Here is a 23,590-nt window from a genome sequence, read left to right as displayed (position 1 = left end):
TCATCGAGTATATTTCGTGACAAAGACGCACGCACCGTCTTCATAAAAATATTTAAAGATGCTGATCTCCTTGACCATTACCAGATGATGTTCCTTTCTGAAAACGAGAGTAGAGGTTTGAGGCAAACTTCAACTTGTTCCTATACTTGTACAGAGGTGCACAGAGAAGAGAATAAGATCTGCAGAAATGAAAGCTCCAGTAACATACAGTATAAAAAAAACAAAAGGAAGGCCACAAGCCAAAGTATGGTGGGCAAGCACTTTATTTTTTTTAATATTAAGTGTTTAATATTAATATTAAGACATATTTGAGATTAAATTTACTGTTTGAAGCCTTGTTAGTTAATAACTAAGAAAGCTGCTTTTGTATTTCTCTATTTAAAAAACAATCCACTGACACTGTGGTAACTTAAATCTTTTTTATCCTCTTGAATACAGAGAAATCTGACCCATCGTATAGAAATTGTTATATTTTTCAATCCCCTGAAACATTTTAAAATCCCAGTTTCAAACCTTTAGATCTCAGCATACACAGAGCACAATGTTTCTTTATAGATTTCCAATTTTGCTTATATTCTGACAACCAGGCTTATTTTTTTTTTAATGTTATAATAAGAATATATATTTTAAGAGAGTCTAGAGGGTCAGTGTAGTATTCTTTTTTTGGACTAAAAAGTGTCCTGAGACATCTGTGGGTGGAGACTATGGGCCAGTAAGGACTCGCAGATGCGCTTGGAAGATGGGTGTGACAGTCTTTCTGTCAAAAGTCTTTTTATTAGACAAAGGTACCAGTACAACACAAAATACAAAGTACTTCAGAATTTTCGGGTGTGACAGTCAAAAAAATCATAAGTCAAACTTCAATGTCTTTCCTCCACTTTTTATTTTTTTTATTAAATCCATTTGAATTAAATGTAAAATTCAGGAACTTCCCTGTAAAAAGACAAATTTTCTCCCACAAAACGCTACATCCCGATAAACAGAACTTTTGGAGACAAATTTTCAAAGTGCAGCAGAGATGGCAAAAGTACACACTCACATTACTTGAGTTGAAATACTTGTGCTGAAAAGTACTCTGGCAAAAGTGGAAGTGGCGATTTAACTGCTTTACTTAAAAGTTGAAAAAGCACAGTCTCTGAAATGTACTCAAAGCACAGAAGTAAAAACGAGCCCCCCCCCATGTTAACTTAACCTTTTGAACTAATATAATGACAAAATAACGTTAACAGGAGGGACTGAAGTTTATTCTAACTGAAATGCTACTTTTAAATAATTCCCACAGTTTGAGCATCCGTGATATAGAGCACACGCAGAGAACAACAAAGGAAATTTTTTTAAAAATTGCTCTGTCAGGTACAGATGGGTGAGCTTGCCCCTCCACAATTAAACAGGAAAATTCATGCAAGCACATATGCTGTGCTTGCATGAATACAAAAAACAAAAAAACAAAAACAAAGGATGCAAGCACATGTTACATGCCTGATTTCCCACCGATAGACAGTATAAAGCTGGTTAAAAGGTAGAATTTGATCAATCAGCTTAAATTTCATTTGATGTGAAGCACCCTTCATGTAGCCTAACATTAACTCATGAAAACCTCACTGCACTAGACCCATATAGCGATTTAAACTTTACCAAAGCCCTTTAAACTCAGTGTGGCCTGCACTAAATGTCCCAGTATTTTTATACAACCTTTAAATAACAGTTGAATAAAAGTTCCTGTTCATAGATCCAATATCTGATCAAATAACTCTAAAAAGAATTGGGATGTTATAAGCTGAACTGTCCTTACTCCTTCCTTGTTTGTCCTGGCTTTCTTATATCCTCTCTCTCTCTCAGTGAAGCCATCTCTCATTTCTATCTTTCACTGAAGTACAGCAGCTGTATGTTTGGCTTGCAGGCATAGTGTGACAAACTGCACAGAAACAGGCTGTGTTTGCTCATGTTTGGTGAAACGTTGCATTTGCAACATTTAAAAGTGTTACGCTTGCTCCTCTTCTATGAGCTAGATGTTGAACTACCCTGACAGCTTATTAACACCACCAAGTGATGGATACAGTAATAGTACCGTCTTGTGTTACTGCTCCCAGCATTTAGGTTCAAATCAGTCTGATGAGTCTAATAAACAATATCCTCATTTCCTGCATACAGTGGCTGACCATACAGCCAAAAGCCGACTCATGAGGAATTTGTGTAATCTTGAGTAGTTATACTTGTGGGATGTACTTCTAATTGCCATGATACAAGTAGCTCCTCCTTCTGCAAACAAGCATGCAAAGTCTGTCCCTTATTAGGACAGCAAGTGTTGACCTAGTTATACCCTGAAGGCAGATGCTTCCACTTTTTTGTTGTTACACATCTTATTATATGGCAAAACTGGTTAGGTTCTCAGCCTGTGAGGATTGAATGTTCACAGCCATCACGTCTGAGTTTAGTAAACACCGAACCTGATATTATCATGTCACTGGATGCCAGAAAAAGAGGTTTACTGTAACAGGGGCTCAAAGACAGCCTACCCTGAGTGATAAAACACTGTGACGCCCTGCAATATAAGCAGACTGTCCAGTTAATCCCGCCCCCCCAAAACAAAACCCACAGAGTGAGATGTTCTCTTCTGTCTATATAATTCAAAGGGTTTACAAGCTAGTGGAAGACACTTGAGAATGCATACATTGAGAAACCCTGCTCATCAACAATAGTCATATTCATATAAAAATTCAACACATGTACACACAAAAACATGATAATCTTAACAATATTGAGTGTTGTATATGGGAGCTCTGAAAATCTACAGTAACATTAACATTTTGCAGTTTTACCCTGTTGTCAGAGAAGCAGACATTTGCAAAACATTACTGAGTTGTTGATGATTAGTTTACATTTGTGATTATCAGTATTCACCAGGTGAAACATGACAACTGTGAACATGTGAAAGAATTAATACAGTAGGCACTTAACACTGGCTACAAGCTTGAGGAACTTGACTAATTATTCAGCACCAAGATGCTATGTAGTTTTCATGTTTACAGGACCGGAAGTGTACTGAGTGGTAATCAGTTTGTAGGCTGAAATTCAAAGAGCACACGAACTCATTTAAAAGCACATGTACTGTCAAGTTTTAAACATGCCAAGATTGAAATCTGCTCTGACCACTCTCCTATCATCTGTACAATATGCGCATGTTGTTGACAGCTCTGCAGGATTGTGTCTGCACAGATTTACATGCATTATTTTCATAAGCATAGCCGTATATGAGAGTAAAAGCAGGCCAGTGATGTACTGGTGCATTTTTGTTACAACAGCATCAAAGACAGGGCACTTAGAAATAGGTAGAAATACTTCCCGAAAAACCTGAAGTGTTAAAAGGCGCGCACACACGCTTAGAAGAAAGAAATTCCAGGGGAACAATACAAAACAGGCAGCAACTGCACACGGTACAAAAGTATGTACTGAATGAAATGAAATAAACCCACGCAAGTGGAAAAAAAGTGCATATTTTCCACATAAATTTTTATAAAAACTGTATGGCATCAAATCAGCTTCTGACTTAGCCCGTTAAACAATCTAGAGTTATCTTAAGTGTTATCTCTGTTAGAAGCCTTCACTAGAAAAATAACAACCACTTGCTTTACTTAAACTAAACTGCAGCTCCCTCACAGAGGATGAACATTTACATTAATTTACTAACAAGTGTCAGAGTTTAAACTAATTGCAGAAGCATGCCTTAGCATCCAAGAAATGTGATCAAGGAAGCTGCTGCTGATTAGAATACAGACATTTTCACTCCAAGTTTAAAATTAGGTCAACAGAATTATCCAGTCTTGTTGTTTTCCGAGATGAGGCACAAGTTTAATAAGCATGAGGCTTGCGATACGACGCAGCTGGAGATGGATACATTTATATAAATGGAAAAATACTATATAGGAAGCGACTCTCCCATATGCCTTGGCACTCAGTTTGTGAAGTTGGTGCTAGAGTCTCCAGGATGCTGCAGAATAATTCTTATAGTAGCCACAATTTGATCATCAAAGTAGGTCAAACGTTCTGTTCGACAGTTATCCACGTTAAGCAGCACTGTTTTAGGCTTTTTGTTCCAGTAGTTTCCTGTTGAAGAAAAAAGAAAAAAAAAAAGTTCATTTTGTTGTGAATTTTCCTCATCATGGATACGAAGTTAGTGACTTAATTCGTTTAGCAAAGACACTAGGGGAAAAAGTGAGAATAACCATAACCAAGTAAAAAATTAAATAAAATTAAAAAAAAAAAAAAACCCCAAGAAAACAAAAAACAAAACATTACATACACAGCTCTGCTGTGATGGAAAGGCACTAATGTGATGAAAAAAAAATTGTTTCAATTGTTTGAAAATCTAAATTAAGCAAAATACTGCTTTTCATTTCTGTTATTTTAACTCCTCCTCCTGCTCATGTTTCAGCAGGAGGACCTTAATCTTTTATTTAACTCAACAATGGCTAAAAACAACAACCTTCTTGGTTGTATAGTCACTCTGAGGTAATATTACAGTCCATTTTTACTGTGCACACACACTCATATCCCATGTAGACTGTACATAAGAGGATATATCCTACAGATATAATATAACAGTATAAAAGATGGGCTAGCCACCATGAGTTCACCACTTGGTTAGTGAAGCCCTGCTATAATGTCTTTATCTTTTTTGCAGTCACCGTCTTTGCGTTTTGAAACCAGATGACTAAAACTAGACTATTGGCTAGCAATTTACATCATTTGCCATTGAACAAACATTACATAATCCCTTTGACTATTAGAATGACCAAATATTGCATCCAATATGACCTGAAAGTAGTAATTGAACATATAAAATCCATCAAGAAAGTGCTTATTAGAGGGGGCCGGTTTGGCTTGGTGGGTGAGCAGGAGACCATGTGTCGCATGGCTGGAGGATGGCGGCCCGGGTTCGGGTCCAATCGCCCCCCCCCCCCCCACACTCTCCAGCAAAGGCTAAAGCATAGCATAGACCAAAATGCTCAGCTTTAGGCTTCAAACCAGTCAACTGGTGTCATACTGGATACATCCACCTTCAATCTACAGATTATATTCTCTCCTGGTTAAATAAAAATTTGAGAAGTTGTCAGTTGGAAACAAATTTGTATAGCTGTGTGCTGTAGTACTAGAAAGGCATACATTAAAATTATCAAAAGTTAGTTTGATATGAATTTGGGAAAAGTTCAGTTTTTGTACTATCCAAGGCAAGTAATCAAAAGACGATGTTGTGTATAGTTCTATTTAACACACCCCAATGTAAGGTCACTTCTATAACCCCACTCTTCAGATTGACAAGAAATCAAGTACACATGTTCATAAATCGGGGAAAATGCTGAAAATAAGCTTTTCTAGATACATGCGTTTTTACAGAATCATGTGCAATATGTCAGTACCTTCGCTGCTTCCTTTTTCTCTGCTGGTACTTGGCAAGGACGAATGCCAGGATTGCGAGGCCAATGAGGACGGCTAACACGCTGAGGGTCAAAGGTAAACCTAACGCTCCATTGACCGTTTCCCCGCAGGAGTCACCCTTGTAGCCCAGATCACAGTTGCATAGTAGATCTGTACCACCACCAGGAGGAGTCACACAGTTACCATGGTTGTTACACTGAGACTCTCGACAGGCGGACAGGTTGGGGCTGATGCCTCTCCCTTCGGGAGGAAGGGAAGTGGTGGTCATCTTAAACGAAGGACTAGCTGGAGGCACACTAATAAGAGATGGAGAGAAAATGGGGAAAATGGGATGAATGGTTAGAAACCCGCCCAAAAATTAATCTAACCTCTGCTACCATAACATTTGCTGACCAAACAAAAGGAGAATAATCTTGAAATGTGATGATTTTCTTTGTTTGTTTGTTTTTTTAAATGCAACATTTAAAAAAGTAGTACTAGTATTATCGGAAATGACAAATATTCATTTTTATACTTTTCTGTTTTTATACACGTGGGAAAACCCCCCAAACTGTGTGTGTAAGAGTGTAGGAAGGAAGACCTGTTGTATACAGAATATTTTACTTTCAAATCACAAACAAATGACCAAAGGGGGAAAAAAAACGTTTCATGCAGTACGTACCACTGCATGAAACGTTGTGAAGGCTGCACATCTATTCTTACGGCAAATACAGTTTCTTCTCAGGTAGCCTACACATCAAATCAACAGAAATAATAATGCTCAATTCCGATTTTTTGATCAAATCCGATTTTTTTGTCTGCTCGTTCACACTACAAATAAAATGCGACAGCAAACGCGCTCTAGTGTGAACGCTCAAAGCGGCCCGCATGCGCAAAAGAAGACGTCACACACAACGAGCTCTGTTTAGACCCAGAGCAACAGTATTGTTTGACTGATGGCCCTTAATATGCAGACTTCGGACTTCACGTTTCCCAATTTTTGCTTTAAGTTATTTTGTTATTTACATAATAATGTAGATAACCTAATAATGATCCTTATTGCTGTTTAAGAGAGGAGCGGTGCTTCAAATGATAGCTGCAGATTTCTGTCAGAATCTGCAGATTACAGTACAAATAAAATGTTCACATTGTCTTCCCAACAGTTTCACTGACATCCACACTGGATGGCCAGGAAGCGTTCGCGATGTCTTCTCGGGCGCTTCTCTGGCGCTGATAATTGGCTTCAGTCTTGTGTCGGTGGGTGACGTAAAAGGCGGATAACTCTTTCTCAGCCATGCGTTCCAAGTATGTTCAACTGTTTTTAGATTCTGAACACATCATTTTAAGCTAAGCTGTCCGAGGACGGTGACCTAACTGCTCAAGTAAGCTACAATAAATGCGCTTAAGAGACCAACATCTACAAACCAGCTTTTTTGTGATCAATAAGTGCCGATGTGGACGTTATTGTACTTACAAACAAGAATCTTGTTATTCTGGTTTCCCAGCAGCATTGTGCTCCTCTCTAGCTCCAAGGCAGGCGCAGGAGTAACACGACAGAGGAACACACTGTACAAGAAAATGAACTTGCCATATACTCACAGAAGCAAAAAGGAGTCAGCCACGAAGTCCTAAAACGCTGCCAGTGGAATTTTAGTCGCGGGATTGTCCAGGTGTCTGTTTGAATGATGACGTTGGTCAATTTTTTTCAAGTTCCCTTTTTGTTACACGCTCCCTCACTGAAAGAGAAGGCGGGAAGAGGAAGAAAGCTGTGAATACCTGCTTGTGTTTTTATGCACACACTCCTCCCTCAGTCTTATCTTTAAAATCGACACACACACACACACACACACACACACGTCCGTTTAGCTATCTTAGTGAGGACCTTCATTGACATAATGGTTTCCCTTGCCCCTTACCCTAACCATTAAAAATGAATGCCTAAACCTCACAAAGATAGCTAGACAGGAACACACACACCTCTCTGACACGGATGTAGAACCTTTAAATTTCATGGGGATTGTATGGAAACTTGACATCTCAAAGTTTGAGTCACAGCGTTTCACAAAAATTCATTTTTCTGGCATCCGTGGGAACTACCAATTTTTATTTGTGTGATGTATTTCAGACAATAAACCATTACACAGGAAGGCTGAAAAATTATGTGACATAGAAAAAGCCAGGCAAGAGGTCTGCGCACCCTTTTCTGTACTGAAATGCAGTTGGTGTGCTTGTTAGCCTAGTGGGTGGATGGAAGGATTAGAAAGCAAGTAAGAACAGGACTCGGGTAGCAAGACCTGACATGACTGACATGTCTGCGTAACATGCAGACATTCATGCACATGTTATATAAACACTGTTGACACGTGTAAGAGAGGCTGGGGGCCACGCAACTAAAACTGCTTGCAGGCATTTCAGGTTCACTTGAATATAAATGAACTTTCTTGCAATATTCTAAGAAAGTTCATTTATATTCAAGACATGTTTTTTGTCATGTTATTTTCAGCAGAAGCCTCTTAAATTCCATGTTCACATGTGGAGCCGTGTTATTGTAACCGTTCATCAACTGGCTCTTAACAAACATAAATTAGTCGGCACAAATCACAGTCATTATCTCATGGCTATTGCAGCACAGCACCTCAGTGGACTACTATTTTGCTGTCTCGTCTGATATGAAAAAGGTTAAGGGCTTTGTGCCATCTCTGCTCTCAGACTGTCAAACTTGACTCATTATCATGTACATGATGAATTGCAGTTAGACTCTGAATAGTTTGAATATTTTAATATGAACACTCATAAGATGACTGCTCAAAACAAACTGCATGGACTTCCAAGCTGTTTGTTCAACCACTGGTACTTTCCAAACCATAAGTCGGTGCAGGGTAAATTAATACAAACAACCTGCAGTCAACAGAAGGTGTCACCCCAATATTTACATTACCTTCATTGCTTGTCATCACCAAGTGAGGTAAACAGGTGAATGCAACTACCTTTATCGTTAAAGACACACCCAAAGTTACACGACTAAAACCCAATGAAGAACACGCACACAAACCGTCTGCAAGCATTTTGAACAGTTAAGTGAGAGGTTAAGTTTGAGAACAAATGAAATTCAAGCCAAACAAGGGATATCTACTGTCAGGTTAACAATACCAGCTAATCTCTCAACATCAGGATGAAAAAGGGAGAAAACAGCTAGATGCTACTCCTGTCTAAAACGAGTGTTTCTGTAGTACAGCAGCCACAGTTTTATTTAAAGCTTTCCTCCAACCCTCAAGGTATCCAAGGCATCACAAAATACTTCAAGTGGAGGGAAATGTTGAGTGTCGGTATGCTGCAATTTGATGGCTGACCAGACAATTATTGGTCATAGAAAGCTCCGTTTCAAAATTCAACTCAAGTGTTTAATCTTTCAGCTCAAGAAGAGATGGATTTGAAGATAAAATGGCTAGGAGTCCACAGAGCATGGAGGGTGAATTCATTTTGCAAATGTGTTCATTCCTAGTGTCAAAGAATGTTATGCCACTCCAGGAGAACATCCCAAAACTCAGCAACAAAGAAACCCTTAAAGCTAAGAGTTTGGAAACAGTCTTTGAAAGATACCCACCAATTCTTGCTGTCTCCCAGAGTTGTCATATTTGGAATAAGCTAGAGGAAAGCCCACTGTGGAGAAGCTCACAGTTTGCAGGACAAATGGATTCCAGTGGGACTCAAAGAATATGTATGCATCTATGTAATTGACAAGTAACAAACGACCCCAGCTTTGGTTTTACTCACGATAATCTGAGCTTGAAATCTTGACTACTCACTGCTTCTTACCTGCCAAGACAGTGGAAAGCCCTGGAAAGCAATGCTTGATACATAAAAAGTATCATCCTCTAAAGTAGAGGTTTTAGAGCAAAGCCTATTGAGGAACACAAGTTATTTCCGAAGGAAATTCATATTTCTTTCAGGTGTGGCAGATCGGCTCAACATGTAGCCAGACACTGCAGATTGGCAATTAAATGCATGGACCGAGGAAGTGAAAAACACTTGTTGGCGCTACATCTAAGACATCTACTTGAATTGAAGAGTAGAACACAGAGTAGGCATAAAATTGCAGAGTCATAAAGATACTTTCAAAATAGCCAGTTTCTAAATTGATATATTAGTAGATTCATAAATCATGTAGCAGGCCATCTACCAAGTTAAGCAAAGAGATTACTTACAAAAACCAAAACATGTTTAATCCCTTTTTTGGCACCCAACACCCATGCTCACCCTACCTTTATTGCTCGTCAAAACCAGGTGAGGTAAACAGATGAATGCGTCTACCTTTAACCCTGGAGACACACCCAAAGTGACACACCTCCATAACCTAAACCCAATGAAGTGCAAGGACCTAAACTAATCCCTGAACTGACACACATTTTTAAGGAATGTTCTGGCGTATTTGAACCCAAGCCATCACCATTTCCTAAAAATAACCAAGTATTTCTGTGGTCTGAAGCTAAACATAAATTAATTGCCAGCTTAACCGCCCTGAAAAATCAACATTTGAGTAGTAGCAATAAAAGGAATTGAAATGTCAAGGCATACCATTTTGAACCTGGCAATTTGAAACCAGTTTTTCCTCTTTACTAGAACTGGGAGTGTATTGGGTTGAAATTCAGATACTTGCCCTACTAGGAATTTGAGTGAGTAAAGTTTATTTGTAGAGCGCTTTTCTCACACAAGTCACAAAGCACTGTGTAACAAATGTAATGGAGAGAACCATGTTGAAACTAAATTAAAAAAAAACTTTTTTTTTTTTTTTAAGAAAAAAAAAAGAAAAATAATGTCTGCAGAAAAGCGCATCAGTTAATGAATAGAATTTATTTAAAAAACAAAAAACAAACAAACAAAAACAAAAAAAAACAGGAAGAAGTGTCAACCACTGACACCATTTGATATGTCATGTTTGCTTTCCCAGGCCCCAGTATGAGGCAGAGTGAAGGTAATGCATGACACTTGCCAAACACCACACCTCATTTGAATTAGGTCATTTGATTACAAAGCCTCTGAACAGTTTCTCACATTTCAGTTTTTCATACTCCCAGCTGTGTCCATGTTTCAATACCAAGGATATTGAGATAGTAATTACCAACAAGTTATTTTATTGAAAATTCTCTTCCCCCAACTTACAGTATTAAGGCAACAAGCAATACTGTCAAATTAAAAACCATGCATGCTCATAGTTTCAGGATAAAACCGCTTTTAATCAGATTGAATGACAGAAAACAAACAGCAACAAATGTTCCAGGGAGAAACCGAGTGGAAACCAGGAACAAAAGTGAAACAAGTAAGCTTTTGTTTAAAACTGGTATCAGAATAACTGATGAATGGATAAGAACTCACCTTGAAAAGGAAAAAAAAAAAAAAAAAAAGTGTGGCAGACATTCAGTGTTGGCAGGAACAGAATGTAATCTTAAGTAGATACGCCCCATTGTGAGAACTCTCCCAGGAGTGTAAGATGTAAAACATACTGTGTACACTAATGGTTAAAGAGAGAAATGTCAGAGATCGAGACACTGAGCACATTACAAATAAAGAAAATCTGGTTCAAGTGATTTAACGTCTTTATTTTTATTATTGTATTTCAACTCTTATCGATTCAGCTCAGCTCGTCTCTCCTGACTCACTTATATGACACAGCAAATTTACCAAACCACTCCCAGCAATCAAATCAGCCTGTGGAAAATTTTTATAAATTTGAGAGCAGCCGCTAATAGTGAGAACTTTCATTCTATAAAATTGCACTTTTTTTCAGCATTTTCATAGCCACTGAAATGCATCCTCACAAATTACACATGAGGCCTGAGAATTTCCAGGTTGCTATAAAGCTAGCACAACAGCTAGTGCAGAGTAGAGTAGTCTAATCGAGCTGTGCCAGAGGGTTTACGTCAGCTGGGGAGTCCACCTCCTGAAGGAGGAGACAAACAATTAATAAATCATGTATTTTGGCTTTTAATTCAAATGCAACAGTTCTCACAGGAATAACAGTTTACCTCAGAGTCAGACTCTACATCACTCGATAGACCCATGTTGGCCATGAGATTTTCCTTGTCTGCGGATCTGCTTCTGATGAGCTCCCATCCTCTCCTGTTGAAATTGGAAGCCACATTTTAATTTTCTACTGGACGTTACTCACCAAGTTACGAATCCAAAAATGTTTTTCAAACACTAATCACTGCAGGAGCCGACTTTTCAGTTCAGTTTCTTTCAAGACAAAGACAATCTGGGTAAGCAAGTAGTTGGTCTCTCCCTCTACTGTAATTAGTACCTTTTAGTGAAAATGAATCCGGCGACTATCAGCACTGCAATGAGGCAGAAGACACCCAGGATCACCCCGACATGGCTTTGCCTTTCTTCCTCTTGACAGAACTCTCCTTTGTAACCAGACAGACACTGGCAGCGAGTGAATTTACCCTCCACAATGCAGTTCCCATGACTACTGCAGCGTTGCAGATCACAGGAGGCAGAGTCTTGAAATGAGACAGAGTTCTTGTCTGTGTTGGATGTAGATGATGACGAATCCAGAGGGTGGCCATCAGTGTCTTCAGTTCCAAATGAGGCAGTGTTTGAAGTTGGACCTAAAGAGAAAGTCACCGTCAGTGACTGAAATGAGCTGCTTGGTAAACATAGGTGCATGTGTAGCTTCATTGGTTTTTTTGGCATTTGGACAGATCTAGACTAGCAGTTTCCTCATTTCAAACATTTACACTAACCGGAGCCAACAGGCTGCTGGCGATTTATTCCCATTGACTATAGACATGTGATAGTGGCTTCAATCTTTCCTTCAAAACTTAAGATGAGTTTTCCCAGTGCTGTGCTGATCCTTTAAGACACATTATATTAGCTTTTGATTTTAACCTGTTGGAGCTAAATGTGACTCGTGTCAATGTGGCTCAGGTTGGACATTAGTGAGCCTTTAAGCTGTCTACTAAATAGTACAAAGCCTTTGTAAATGTTCTCCTGCAGGAACACCGTAGATAGACTGGAACATTTTGAGATGTACTCAGGCAATACCTCGTCTCAACCAAATTAATTGGCAGGCGCGAGAAAAGCATGTGCCCATTTGTAAAAGGTAACTTGGCAAATTGTGTAGACCTAATTTATTCTGGAGTTCTGTTAAATATCTGGAGGATAGTGTTACACTTTTTACTCAGGTTAATTCAAATAAGACTGTCATACCATCTTACCATAGCCCCCCATTACTTTCCGAAACAAGGCAGTTTAACGTGGAATTAATATTTGTATTCAGGGCATGACAAACTAAGTTCACTGAATACTGCTTCTTTATTCTGGTCGAAAACTCACAGTCCTGTTCGTCCGACTGGTCCAGGCAGTCAACCTGTCCATCACAGAACTTGCTCCTGCTGATACACTGGCTGCGGTCAAAGCAGGATTCTTCTCCAGGGGCACAGGAGGTAATTGGGGCACAAGTAGTGACATTTAAGGTGTAAAAGCCACGCCCACATTTACACATCCTACCTCCGGGATAGGCCAGGCACAGATGGACACACCCTCCATTGTTTTTGGAGCAGCTATTGCTTCCTGGAGGAAACGAGTAAGCAGTATTTACAGCATGCAGGCTCAAATTTATCTGAAGCACTTTTCTTTAAAAATATCTCAGGAGTCATGGTAACACCACATTTACGTATAAAATAGCATCTTCCTTAGCTTCCAGAACTACTGGCTTTTCGGGAATTTGCCTAATACAAAAAAAATCCTGTAAAGTACCCAACACAAATAACTTTATATAACCTTGATTATTCATTAGACATCACTACATGTTACTCATCTTGTAGCCACGTTTCTGACATTGATGGATTCTGCACAGAAAAGTGCTATTTACCATTTATACAGACTTTCATAAAGTACATTATTTCTGTTAGTAATTAGAGTTTCATTGTATGTATGTGCTAAAGAATACTCAAAACCTCCAGTTTATGTATGATATATGTATTACATGTGCATATTATGAAAAAGGGTTATGGGTGAAGAGAATAAGTGTACAATGCATACCACAGCCCCAGTATCATTACCCTTTCCCGCTGCAGCACACAGCCAGACACCCCCCCCCCCCCCCGCAGGTATCACATCACCCTGCCATCAATTCGGCTCCAACTCTGCCTAAGTGAGACTATTCATTCTGCCTACACTGTACTGTGACACACTTTGCCAGATTCCTCCATTTTGAAATGGAGAGGAACAAGAAAAATAATGAAGGCAAAAAAAAAAAAAAAGAAGTTTGCAGTTATTACAATTCCTGTTTTGCAAGTAGCTGGTTTTGCCTTGTTCTTTAAAAAAAGAAGAAAAAAAAAAGGCAACAGTGAGTTAGAATTGTCTAACTGCCAAAGAATAGATATAAATGCTTCCTGATGGCGGCGTCTCAGCAGTTGAGTAAATGCCTTAATGATGGTTTGAAAACATGTAGTGTGATTAACATAGTTTTTATGATTTGTCTACTTGGATTTGGCACAAAGCTGTTTCACTAACTAGGCTTCAGATAATACACACCCTAAAATCTACTGGTTGCTTGTTTATTAGTCTGAAATTAATTTTGATTACATATCATTATCCAATTATCCAAAATAGTAATCCTGATGCAAGCGTCCTCTTTATCCAGGCTTGGGACTGGGATTGGGAGCACACAAAAACAACAACAACAACAAAACAAAAAACAAGTCTCTGGTAATACTAATTTGTATAGGTGAAGTGAAGTACGACACATCAACCATCTACATGTCGTTCTTCACTACATCTGTGAACCTCCTTAGTAGTCTTGCTCATTTCTTCTCTCTTGGCTCTTGACAGAGAAGGCCACATCTTTCTCCCTCCCTTATCTTTCCTTGCTTGGCTTCATGTCTTCTGTCTAGTCTCATTTAAAACTCTAACTCCCAGAAGAATCTCTCAGTCCTGTTCACTAAAACCTAAAGAAGAATTATGCATTTGATCAACTGATCCCTAAATGCAATTGACACTCTTCTTGATTAGAAGCCGGGGTTCGGAAAAGCCCGACTGTCCTGGAGGGATATTCTCTGCCGGATACACGATGGATGGGTGGTGGAATTGGCGCATTGCATGCCTGGCAGAACTATCGATTGAAGACATTTACCTATTCTGAACCATGATAACAAGCTTCTTGCTGATCAGAGCTGGTTTGACCCTGGCTTATCGAAGATTAAAGAAAGCAGTTGCAGCTGTTCAAAACCCCACAAGGCTAGCTGCTATGACTGAAGCGATGGGGATGGCTGTGAGTACTTAGGCTGTACTCATTGAACATAATATGGATAAGGTCTTGGAAGAGAAGCTCACGGCTCTTCAACAGGAAATTGATAGATCTGGCGACCAGTGATGGACATCAAAAACGACTGTAAAATCAGATGCAGTCTGTTCGCACTAACCCAAACAACCACCTTCATTTAATGCGGCTAAACATGTATCACAAACCTGTTCTCAAACTGCTCTCCTCTAGGAGTTCAGTCTTCGGAGGAGCTCTTCATCATTGCCCTGCCCATCGCCATTCAAAATAAGAAGAGGCTCAGAGCCCTGATGCAATCCCACCCCCACTTTGAACCCATCTGTCATTCCACCACAAACCTCACCTCAGTCTCACTGCTCTCTCAAATGCCCTGCACCACTCTTATACTTCTGCTAGACCCACTTTTCTCATGCAGTACTGCAGTTTTTTTCCCTCAGCACTCCATCACGTGTTTTCTCTAGATCCATGAAGAGTGTGCAGGTCCTTCTGTAATTCTCCATCAGTCTCAAAGCATCTATAGAGCTCTTTAAGATTATGAAGCCACACTGTTTCTCACCAATTGTCTAGTCTCTTTAACTTCGCCTCAACAACTCTTTCCCATATCTTCATTGTAAAGCTCAATTTTATCCCTCTGTAGTTATGACAGCTCTGTGCATCTCCCTCCTTGGAAATCGTACCAGTTCACTTCTTTGTTTGTCAGGCAAGATTATCGAGCCTCAAATAAAACTGAAGATGAGCCTTTTCCTTTGCCGTACACCTAGCCTCCGAGCACTCCTGCCCACTTTCTTCATCTCCCTGACTATCGCACTCTTTGCCAATCTGTTCCATTTGAATACTTATCATAAAGAAGCTAAATGCACATGGCTTTAGTTTTCAACACATTACACACACACACACACACACACACACACTGATTGCTTTCATTGAAATTATGTGATCAATACCTCTCGCCTTCTATGAGACTGACTGAAACCAAAAATGTAATTTTTTGGTGTCATACCACAACCAGTTTTGACTTTGGAAATGGCGTCAGCTATTGTAACATCTCTTCTCGGTTTCCTGTAACAGTGCTTTATTCAGATTCTTCTCATGCCCGTCATACCTCACCTTCTCTCATAGTGGCATTACATAGCGTCCGCTCAGTAGTCCTAACTGTTCTACCTACTTATTCTGCAATCTACCCACTTTTCCCCACAGTGCACCATAGTATATGGTTTGTAAAGAGAAGGATGTACTAAACCTCTAATTGGGCATACTGATACTTTTTTGGCAGAAGCTTAATCTAGGCTTTCATGCATACCATCATACAGCTGGGAGATAATTTCTGTTGACAGAAGTGTAAAAATATTCATGTCCCATATTTTGTCAACTGCTTTCTGTCAACTTATTTTTCCACCTACCTGACTGGGTGTCATTGCTGTGAGCTCTGATTTCCACCACGCTGGTCTTTGTCTCAAACCACAACTGTTTAGGCTGGAGGCCATCACTGAACCACAGCTTGGTCACATCTACACAAGTTGAAAAGTACAATTTAAAAAAACCAAAAAAAATATATACTACAGAAATCAGCAAATCTGTTCTGGGGGGAGGGGGACTCATTTCTTGATGTGTTTGAATGGTGGAGACTGCAGAGAAAAAGATCAAACTATTCACATTTAAATTAGTTTGTTATGCCAACTGTTGCCTTAATGGGAAAAAGAAAGATGAAGCAAAGGTGATAGAAGGCTATGAAGTGATTAGAGTGAAATGGTAGGAAAACCCCATTGACTTAATCCCAAAGTAACGAAATTTTTCACATCAATTGCCAGTAAAACAACATCCAAAAATTTTTCAAACCTTTATATAAATGCAAATATCTTAACATTTCAAATTGAAATAAAATACTAAAGATACATTTCAACAAAACATCAATATACAAATTCAAATAAGAAAAAGACCCCAAACAAACAAAAACACCCCCCCTTCAAAAAATAAAATAAAAAATTAATCTCTACACTAGCCTTTGTACAAATAAATATCTTAGCACTTCAGCCATTTGCTAGTATCACTGAATATGATGTCATGTCAACTAAACAAGGTGTTTGAAAACACATCAAAGCAAAAAGTATCTTACCCTTTCCCTGTGTGACCCAGAACAGGATGTTCTCAGTAATTGTCAAGGACATAATCAGATCAGGTCCTGCCTTAAACTGTTTATATCCCAAACCATCCACTCCAATGGAGCTGATCACTCCATCTGAAGAAAGAAATGAGGCAAACACAGAAACAGGATTATCAAAGAAAAATACTCTCATCTCATATATGTCATTACTATACAGTTTTTTCCACTTCTTTATTAGGATCCTGTGTTGAGTTACTGCTCAGAGGAATTGAATGCAAATTTGTCCCGGTCTTTATGAGTGTGTGGGAGGTTTTTTGTTTTATTGTGCGTTTAACTGTTCACCAGTGTCAGCCCAGTAGATTCTGGTCCCATTATTAACGAACACCAGGGAGTTGGGGACTCTCGACTTTCCCCACAGCACTGCTTTGTTCCGGCCATCCATCCAGGCACAGACCACCTCCGTCAGGCTCTTCCCACCTGCCATGACCACTGCTGTGTAGCAAAGTCGACCTGAGGAGGGATGTAACGCGATGGATGTGGCAAGCTGAAAAGACAATTGTTAAACATTAAACGTTTAACATGAGAAGGTCATTGGGTTGGCAAGGAAGGGAGCATAAAGCAAGGTGTGTGTTAGCAGTCTCTTTTCCTATGTGGATTATTTTTAGGACTGGTAATACAATAAAGATGTAGCTAAAAGTACATTTTTATTATATATGAACCAATACTTGCAAATGTGAAAACTTCACTGACAACAATTTAGAAGTCTGTTTACACCAAAGAAAAAGCGAGTAAATAAACTTTGATCGAGAACATTTATAAAAACAAATGGCAAATATCACAGCAGACTGAGAAGACCCATGAAAACATCAGATGTAAGCGCTCACGTCTGAGCAGAAATATGATAAGTGCTGCCTTCACCGTCAGTGATCCTTGCAGGAGAGACGTGGTGTAGCCACCATTGCGGGATGTCACATGGATGTTGGGCCTTGAGCTGCTGCTCCAGTAGAGGTTAGAGGTCACCCAGTCAATTGCCAGAGCCGTGACCGAATCATCCTTATAAGACAGAGAGGGATAGCTTCCAGACTTAAAGTTTCGCCAGAAAGTGACACTTATTGGAGAGCTGAGGCTGATGTAATCACCAACTAAAGCCATTATGTAGAGTTAGATTATTAACTTTAAATTAAATGTCAGATGGTTACATCTTCAGGGTTTAACATCCTACTGTTTTCCCATTAAATACAAGACTTTTGCCCTAAGCATACCTTCAGCTTTAGGACTTGTCCAGCAGGTGTGAGTCCTTGTCTTGACCTGTAGCTTCCCATTTTCAGAACATCCACAGATCCCGCATAAGCCACATACAACTCCTGGGTGGAGATATCTAGCCCCATGGCTTCGTTTATATCCGGGAGGGCCAAGACTCTGCTGTTTGGCATTTTTTTCAGGGCGATACCATCCCTTCGCAAGGAGCGCAAGTAAATCTGCCAGTAGCAGGGAGGTGCGATTTAAAGTGGAACAAAGCAGAAGACCTAATTTCTTAAATGTGTTGTCTAGAAGGGTTTTGCAGGATGGAAGGCCTTAACATCACTACAAAACATGTCACCTGGTAAATTGTGTTTTGAGACAGGAGCAGGATGAAAGATGAATCCCTGGGCCGAGAGCAGGTGATGTTGTCCTTGGAAAGCAGCAGACCCTTCGGGCATCGACATACTGCTGATCTGCCCGTCACCGGGGGGGCCAGAAGGCAAATATGGGAGCAGCGCAGATGGTCACAAGGACTGGGCACAGCTGGCTGCGAAAGGGCATGCATCAGCTAGGGAGAGAAGAAGATTTAACATTAAGACTCATAAGCGGTGACAGTCTTTGATCAAACGTGACTTCATTTTACTGTCGGAGTTCACCTTTAGCCCAAATGGCTGTCCCGGTCTCTTCAGAACAACCTTTTGGTCTTTCCCAGTGTTCTTGTCAGCTGAGCGTATGACTCTTCTCTTTGTGTCAGACCAGAAAACACGATCATTGAAGACCACCACTGAGAAAGGGTTTGGCGTTTCAGCCAACTGAATGATCTAGTAAAAGAAAGCCATTACTACATTATATCACAACACATGTGTTGTGATATTGCATAACTGCTGGGATACTATCCATAATCATAAACTTTAAGACAGATTATTAGTAACATGGCCTATTAAAGGCATCTCAGACACCACATCATATGTTTTGCCTTTCTTATGTCTCTGGGTTCTACTTGTTTTGCGGTTTGACATTCAAATACCTTGATGTTGCCTCCATCCAGAGAGGCTGAGCCAATGCAGCGCAGTTTCTCATCTGCCCAGTACACTCTGTTATCTAGGAGGTCATAGGCCAAACTGACTGGCCAACTCAAACTGTGGCTCACAACCACCTTCCTCTCTGAACCATCCATCCCAGACTGCTTAATCTGAGGCGTGCTGCCGATCTCAGACCACAGCATCAGCCTAAGAACATTAATTATACAATACATGTCTGTGATGTCGAAGCTGGAGTGCTTTCGTATTACAAAATAAATGCACAAAGCAGAGAAACTCACCCTTTATGTGGCAGCAGAACCAAGGAGCTTGGCTGCTCCAAATCTTCTCCCAGGACCACAGTGCAGTCCTGAGACCTCACTGTGGCGTTGCTGAGTTTCACTGCCAGAATTTGACCAACCAGGCCATCCACCCAGTATAAATTCTTACCCACCCAGTCCACTGCGATAAAATCAGACTTCACACCTGTGAGATTTAATAACAGCATCTCAGATTCTGATGGTTCACCATCTGAATCTATCTATATTTTTAAGTGAGGTCCAGTGAGGTCCTAAATTAAGTAGATTCACTACATTTCCAATTTTTAAATTCACACACACAGGCCCAGATTACGAAATTTTACCTTTGACCAAGTTTCCTCTTTTGTCTGGGTTTCTCATGTCGACCCAGCGGATGCTCTGGTAGTCAGTGCTCAGCCAGTAAATCCTTTGTTGAACCCAGTGATAATCCAGTGAGAAGGCGGGTCGACTGGTAGAGGTGAGGAGACGCAGCGTGCCACTATGGACTCCCAGCAGGAACAAGTCTGACTGCACTGATGCCAGAAGCAAGGGCTCATCTAGGAGGAAACATGACAAAGTTACTTTTGTGTGTCTTCTGTAGAAGAAGTGATACAACCACGCACACAAAAACTAAAGGCCAAAGACTGTCCAAGTCTGTACTTTCTAAACATAAGTCACTACTAAATACATTTTATTAATGTGTTGATTACTTTCTCATCTAAAAACTATGGAAGCTTATAGTTTGAAGCTCAATTCTTCATGGCATAGACTCAACAAGGTGCTGAAACATTCCTGGTCCGTGTTGAGATGCTGGCATCACGTAGTTACTGCAGATTTGCTGGCTGCACATCCATGATGCAAACCTTCTGCTACACCACATCCCAAAGGTGCTCTATAGCAGTCTTTCTCAAACTGTGGTACGTGTACCACCAGTGGTACTTGGGCTCTCTCTGGTGGTACGCAGGAAATCTGCAATTTTTGTTTAAGATTAAATTATATACAATTGTAGAGGTATGCAAAGATGACACGAGAGTACCAGAAGCTCTTCTGGGAGCTGAAGTCAATCAGAAAATGTCTCAGAGCGCGAGTCCTCTATGAAGAGCAGCCTTTCCTTATCATCACAGCCGCTACAGAGCGCTGAAGGGCTTGTTTCCCTGGGCCTTAAAACTGCAAAGGCAGCACGGCTCTGTCACTCTGATGGTAAAAAACACAGGCCTTTTTCCGCAGTGCCGCAATCCCAGCCACCATCGATGAGTTGAAGACCCCTGGGAGAATTGGTGGGGGCGCGGGAGATGCCGTCGGTGAGTCGGGAACTATTGCGTGGATGCCGAAGCACCTGATGCTTGTGAGAATGCGATCCACTTCTATTATGTGGCAGCAGCAGCACCTTGAGAGTGGTGTATTTCCCTTGGGTGGGTGGGGAGGTCCCGGACGAGGGTCATCAAATGGCAAGTGGACAGCGGATCCAGTGAGGCTACCACACGATGGCATTTTGTGTTGTTGGCTGAAATGCCATGCAGAGCAAACTGGGCTTCAACGTGCACGAACCACGAAGCCAAAAATCCAGCATCTTAACCACCACAGCAAAAATTAAAACATACAGCTCTGCTATCGCTTCTGAATGAAGACCGAAAACGAAACAGCAGTGGCGTTTGTAGGGTTACTGAAGTTGGGCTAGCTGGTATATAATGATGTGCTGTGTGGTGGCTAGCTACACAGCTATAGTTAGCATAATATAAACACAGTGACGCTGGAGGATGAATACTAACGTTTTCCACTCCATAAAGGTTAACGTGAGGGTTCGCGGTGGTTAGGGACAAATTCAATCGCATGGCAGGATGCTCTAAACGGACCAAACTTCAGTCAGGAGAACAACTGAGATATAAGGTTAGTCATTAACATACTGCTGCATGGGCTGGGCTGTAGTTACATCGTAAGGTTTTAAAAACGGAGCTTTAAAATGAATAGTGGTAATAAAAACAGAGAGAGGCCGACAGTGATCCTTGACTTTTTTCAGGAGCTTGTTCAGATTAAATAGAAGATTCAAAGCATTAAAACATGTAAAAAAAACACAACATCCTTAATAGACTCAGAGTAGTTTGGACCCGGGAGCAGGGTTCATCAGGTCATCACTTAAAGATTGGATATCCCACCTGCTGTGAATGTTTTAATGCAGTACAGGTGTTATTTTTATCATTATGTCACATCCTGTTTATGACAGTTACAATAAATAACACTCATATAAGAAATAAAATTGTCTGTGTAAACTGTATGTGGTGTTAAATAGGCCTATACTACTAAAGTTTGAGAACCACTGCTCTATAGGATTGAAATCTGGTGACCATGGAGGGTTTTTGTGAACAGTGTTTTTTCCAATCTTCTGTTGTCCAGTTTTGGTGAGCCTGTGTGAACTGTAGCTTAAATTGTAGTTTCCTATATTTAGCTGACAGGAGTGGCACCTAGTGTGGTCTTCTGCTACTGTAGTCCATCTGCTTCAAGGTTCGACATGTGTGCTCAGAGATGCTCTTCTGCATAGCTTGGTTGCACCAAGCGGTTATTTGAGTTATTAGTTTAAAGTAGTCTGGCCATTGTTCTCTGACATCAACAAGGCATTTTCACCCAGAGAGCTGCTTGTCACTGGATAGTTTCTCTTTTGTGACCCTTCTCTGTATACCCTAGAAATTGTCATGGCATTTTCTTAATACACAGACTAGCCTGCCTGGTTATTAAAATCACTTTTCTTCCACAATCTGATGCCCAGTTTGAACGTAGCTTGTCTTGATCCTGTCTACAATGCATAAATACATAGAGTTGCTGCCGTTTGCAAGTTAGGAGTAGCTCAGTGCAGTGGGACTTTGATGTAATATACAGTAGTTTGTTCCATGGCCTCAGTCTGTTTTTCCCCCCGTGTTCTCTGATAAATATAGTTTAATTTTGCTTTTCTGACATTCAGCAATCATACTGTCACATTTCAAATAAATCATGTACATCTCCTTTTGTGTATGAACAATACTTGAAGTGACTGACTTTGTATGTTTTGACACAATAGGTTTTGACTGTTAGTGCCTTTTGCTCAGATGAGCCTATGTTATGAAAAATATAACTGATTTTAGTGGGGGAAAAAAGTGACAGTGATGTTCCTGATGTGGTAATAGTGACAAAATGATGGAGAAAGAGTCATTTAGAGACAGAATGCATCCAGACCAACTGCACCTTTCGTCTTGCAGCTTTTGTTATCAGGTTCCAGGTAGAAGCCAGGGTGGCAATGACAGCTGTAGGATCCACGGGTGTTCCGACAAATGTGGTTGCATACGGCATGAGGTGTTGTTGTACACTCATCGATGTCCACACAGTGTGTGGCTCTGGACATCAGTCTGAAACCCGCAGCACAGTAGCACTTCTGGAAAAATACGGGAAGATGACATTTCCAGGATAAGTTCAGCAGAGATGTGATGATACATATAGTTACCATTTATGAGAAATTGCCAGATAACCAAATACACATTGTTCTGCACTGACCGGACCATACGGTGTGCTGACACAGCTGTGGTCGCATAAGGGAGCCGATGGACTGGAGCAGCTGTGCTGCACACAATTCACACCCTCATCTGACCCATCAGCACAGTTAGTGACGCCATTACACACCAGGTTAGTGTCCACACACTCTCCACTGCCACACTGGTAAAGATGAGAAGGGCATATTTTCTGGCTACCTGTGAAGATTAATAGATGAAAAATACAATTAAAATTAATGGTGAATGTGTGTAATTTGTTTTCTAACTACACAGCTTCCCAACAGTGAATAAAACCGAGGATTTCCTCTAGTTTAAAAACATCCAGAAACAGAAAAGAGGTTTTTAGGATAGAAATTCTCTCATTTTAATGGGCAAAAATGTGGGTCATTTGAAGCACCACAGGCATACTCTTACTCATTAAAAATAAAAATGCACAAATTAGGGATTCAAATTACAGTCACTTTGAAAATGATGAGTTCCCCTTCTAACTAATCAAATGTGTGTGAATCCGTCCAATGAACTATGACATCAACAGTGAACATGCTTACATTTTTCCTCGTCGATGCCATTGTAACAGTCCTTCCTCCCATCACACCTCCATGACAGAGGAACGCACTGAATGCTGTCTCCACACTGCCACTGGAACTTTAAGCACTTTGCTGGAGGAGCATTGCAGTTCTGGACAGAAATGTTAATGATTACACGCTTTGCTCTGT

The 23,590-nt window shown here is 40.3% G+C and overlaps 1 protein-coding gene and 1 long non-coding RNA gene across 14 annotated transcripts in view; both read right to left on the bottom strand.

The window, feature by feature from the left end:
• Positions 1-875: 875 nt before the first annotated feature.
• Positions 876-9,759, bottom strand: LOC113025920 (uncharacterized). Of its 6 annotated transcripts, XR_003272849.1 has the most exons (5): positions 9,678-9,759; positions 7,015-7,151; positions 6,098-6,165; positions 5,418-5,732; positions 876-4,104 (listed from the first exon to the last, which is right to left on the bottom strand). It is a non-coding gene; the product is annotated as an uncharacterized LOC113025920 (long non-coding RNA). The 6 variants fall into 6 exon arrangements; XR_003272844.1 differs by lacking the exon at positions 6,098-6,165 and having other exon boundaries at positions 9,678-9,757; XR_003272845.1 differs by lacking the exon at positions 6,098-6,165 and having other exon boundaries at positions 9,621-9,684.
• Positions 9,760-10,991: 1,232 nt separating this feature from the next.
• The window catches only part of LOC113025919 (low-density lipoprotein receptor-related protein 2), a 29,443-nt gene continuing 16,844 nt past the window's right edge, over positions 10,992-23,590 (bottom strand). For all 8 annotated transcript variants that reach the window (XM_026174167.1, XM_026174174.1, XM_026174173.1 and 5 more), the window contains 17 exons: positions 23,423-23,552; positions 22,879-23,072; positions 22,573-22,759; positions 19,704-19,916; positions 19,363-19,546; positions 19,069-19,270; positions 18,698-18,862; positions 18,400-18,609; positions 18,062-18,277; positions 17,718-17,852; positions 17,142-17,343; positions 16,812-16,934; positions 16,099-16,206; positions 12,751-12,987; positions 11,714-12,023; positions 11,439-11,532; positions 10,992-11,353 (listed from right to left, as the gene is read on the bottom strand). In XM_026174167.1, coding sequence (XP_026029952.1) covers positions 11,306-11,353; positions 11,439-11,532; positions 11,714-12,023; positions 12,751-12,987; positions 16,099-16,206; positions 16,812-16,934; positions 17,142-17,343; positions 17,718-17,852; positions 18,062-18,277; positions 18,400-18,609; positions 18,698-18,862; positions 19,069-19,270; positions 19,363-19,546; positions 19,704-19,916; positions 22,573-22,759; positions 22,879-23,072; positions 23,423-23,552 — 2,958 coding nt within the window. In that variant the 3' untranslated portion in view covers positions 10,992-11,305. The remainder of the gene's footprint in view (positions 11,354-11,438; positions 11,533-11,713; positions 12,024-12,750; positions 12,988-16,098; positions 16,207-16,811; positions 16,935-17,141; positions 17,344-17,717; positions 17,853-18,061; positions 18,278-18,399; positions 18,610-18,697; positions 18,863-19,068; positions 19,271-19,362; positions 19,547-19,703; positions 19,917-22,572; positions 22,760-22,878; positions 23,073-23,422; positions 23,553-23,590) is intronic.

The sequence above is a fragment of the Astatotilapia calliptera genome, chromosome 7 (genome assembly GCF_900246225.1).
Source record: "Astatotilapia calliptera chromosome 7, fAstCal1.2, whole genome shotgun sequence".
Taxonomy (NCBI): Eukaryota; Metazoa; Chordata; class Actinopteri; order Cichliformes; family Cichlidae; genus Astatotilapia; species Astatotilapia calliptera.
The sequence above is the reverse complement of the archived record's forward strand: the minus strand, read 5'-3'. Positions and strand labels throughout refer to the sequence as shown.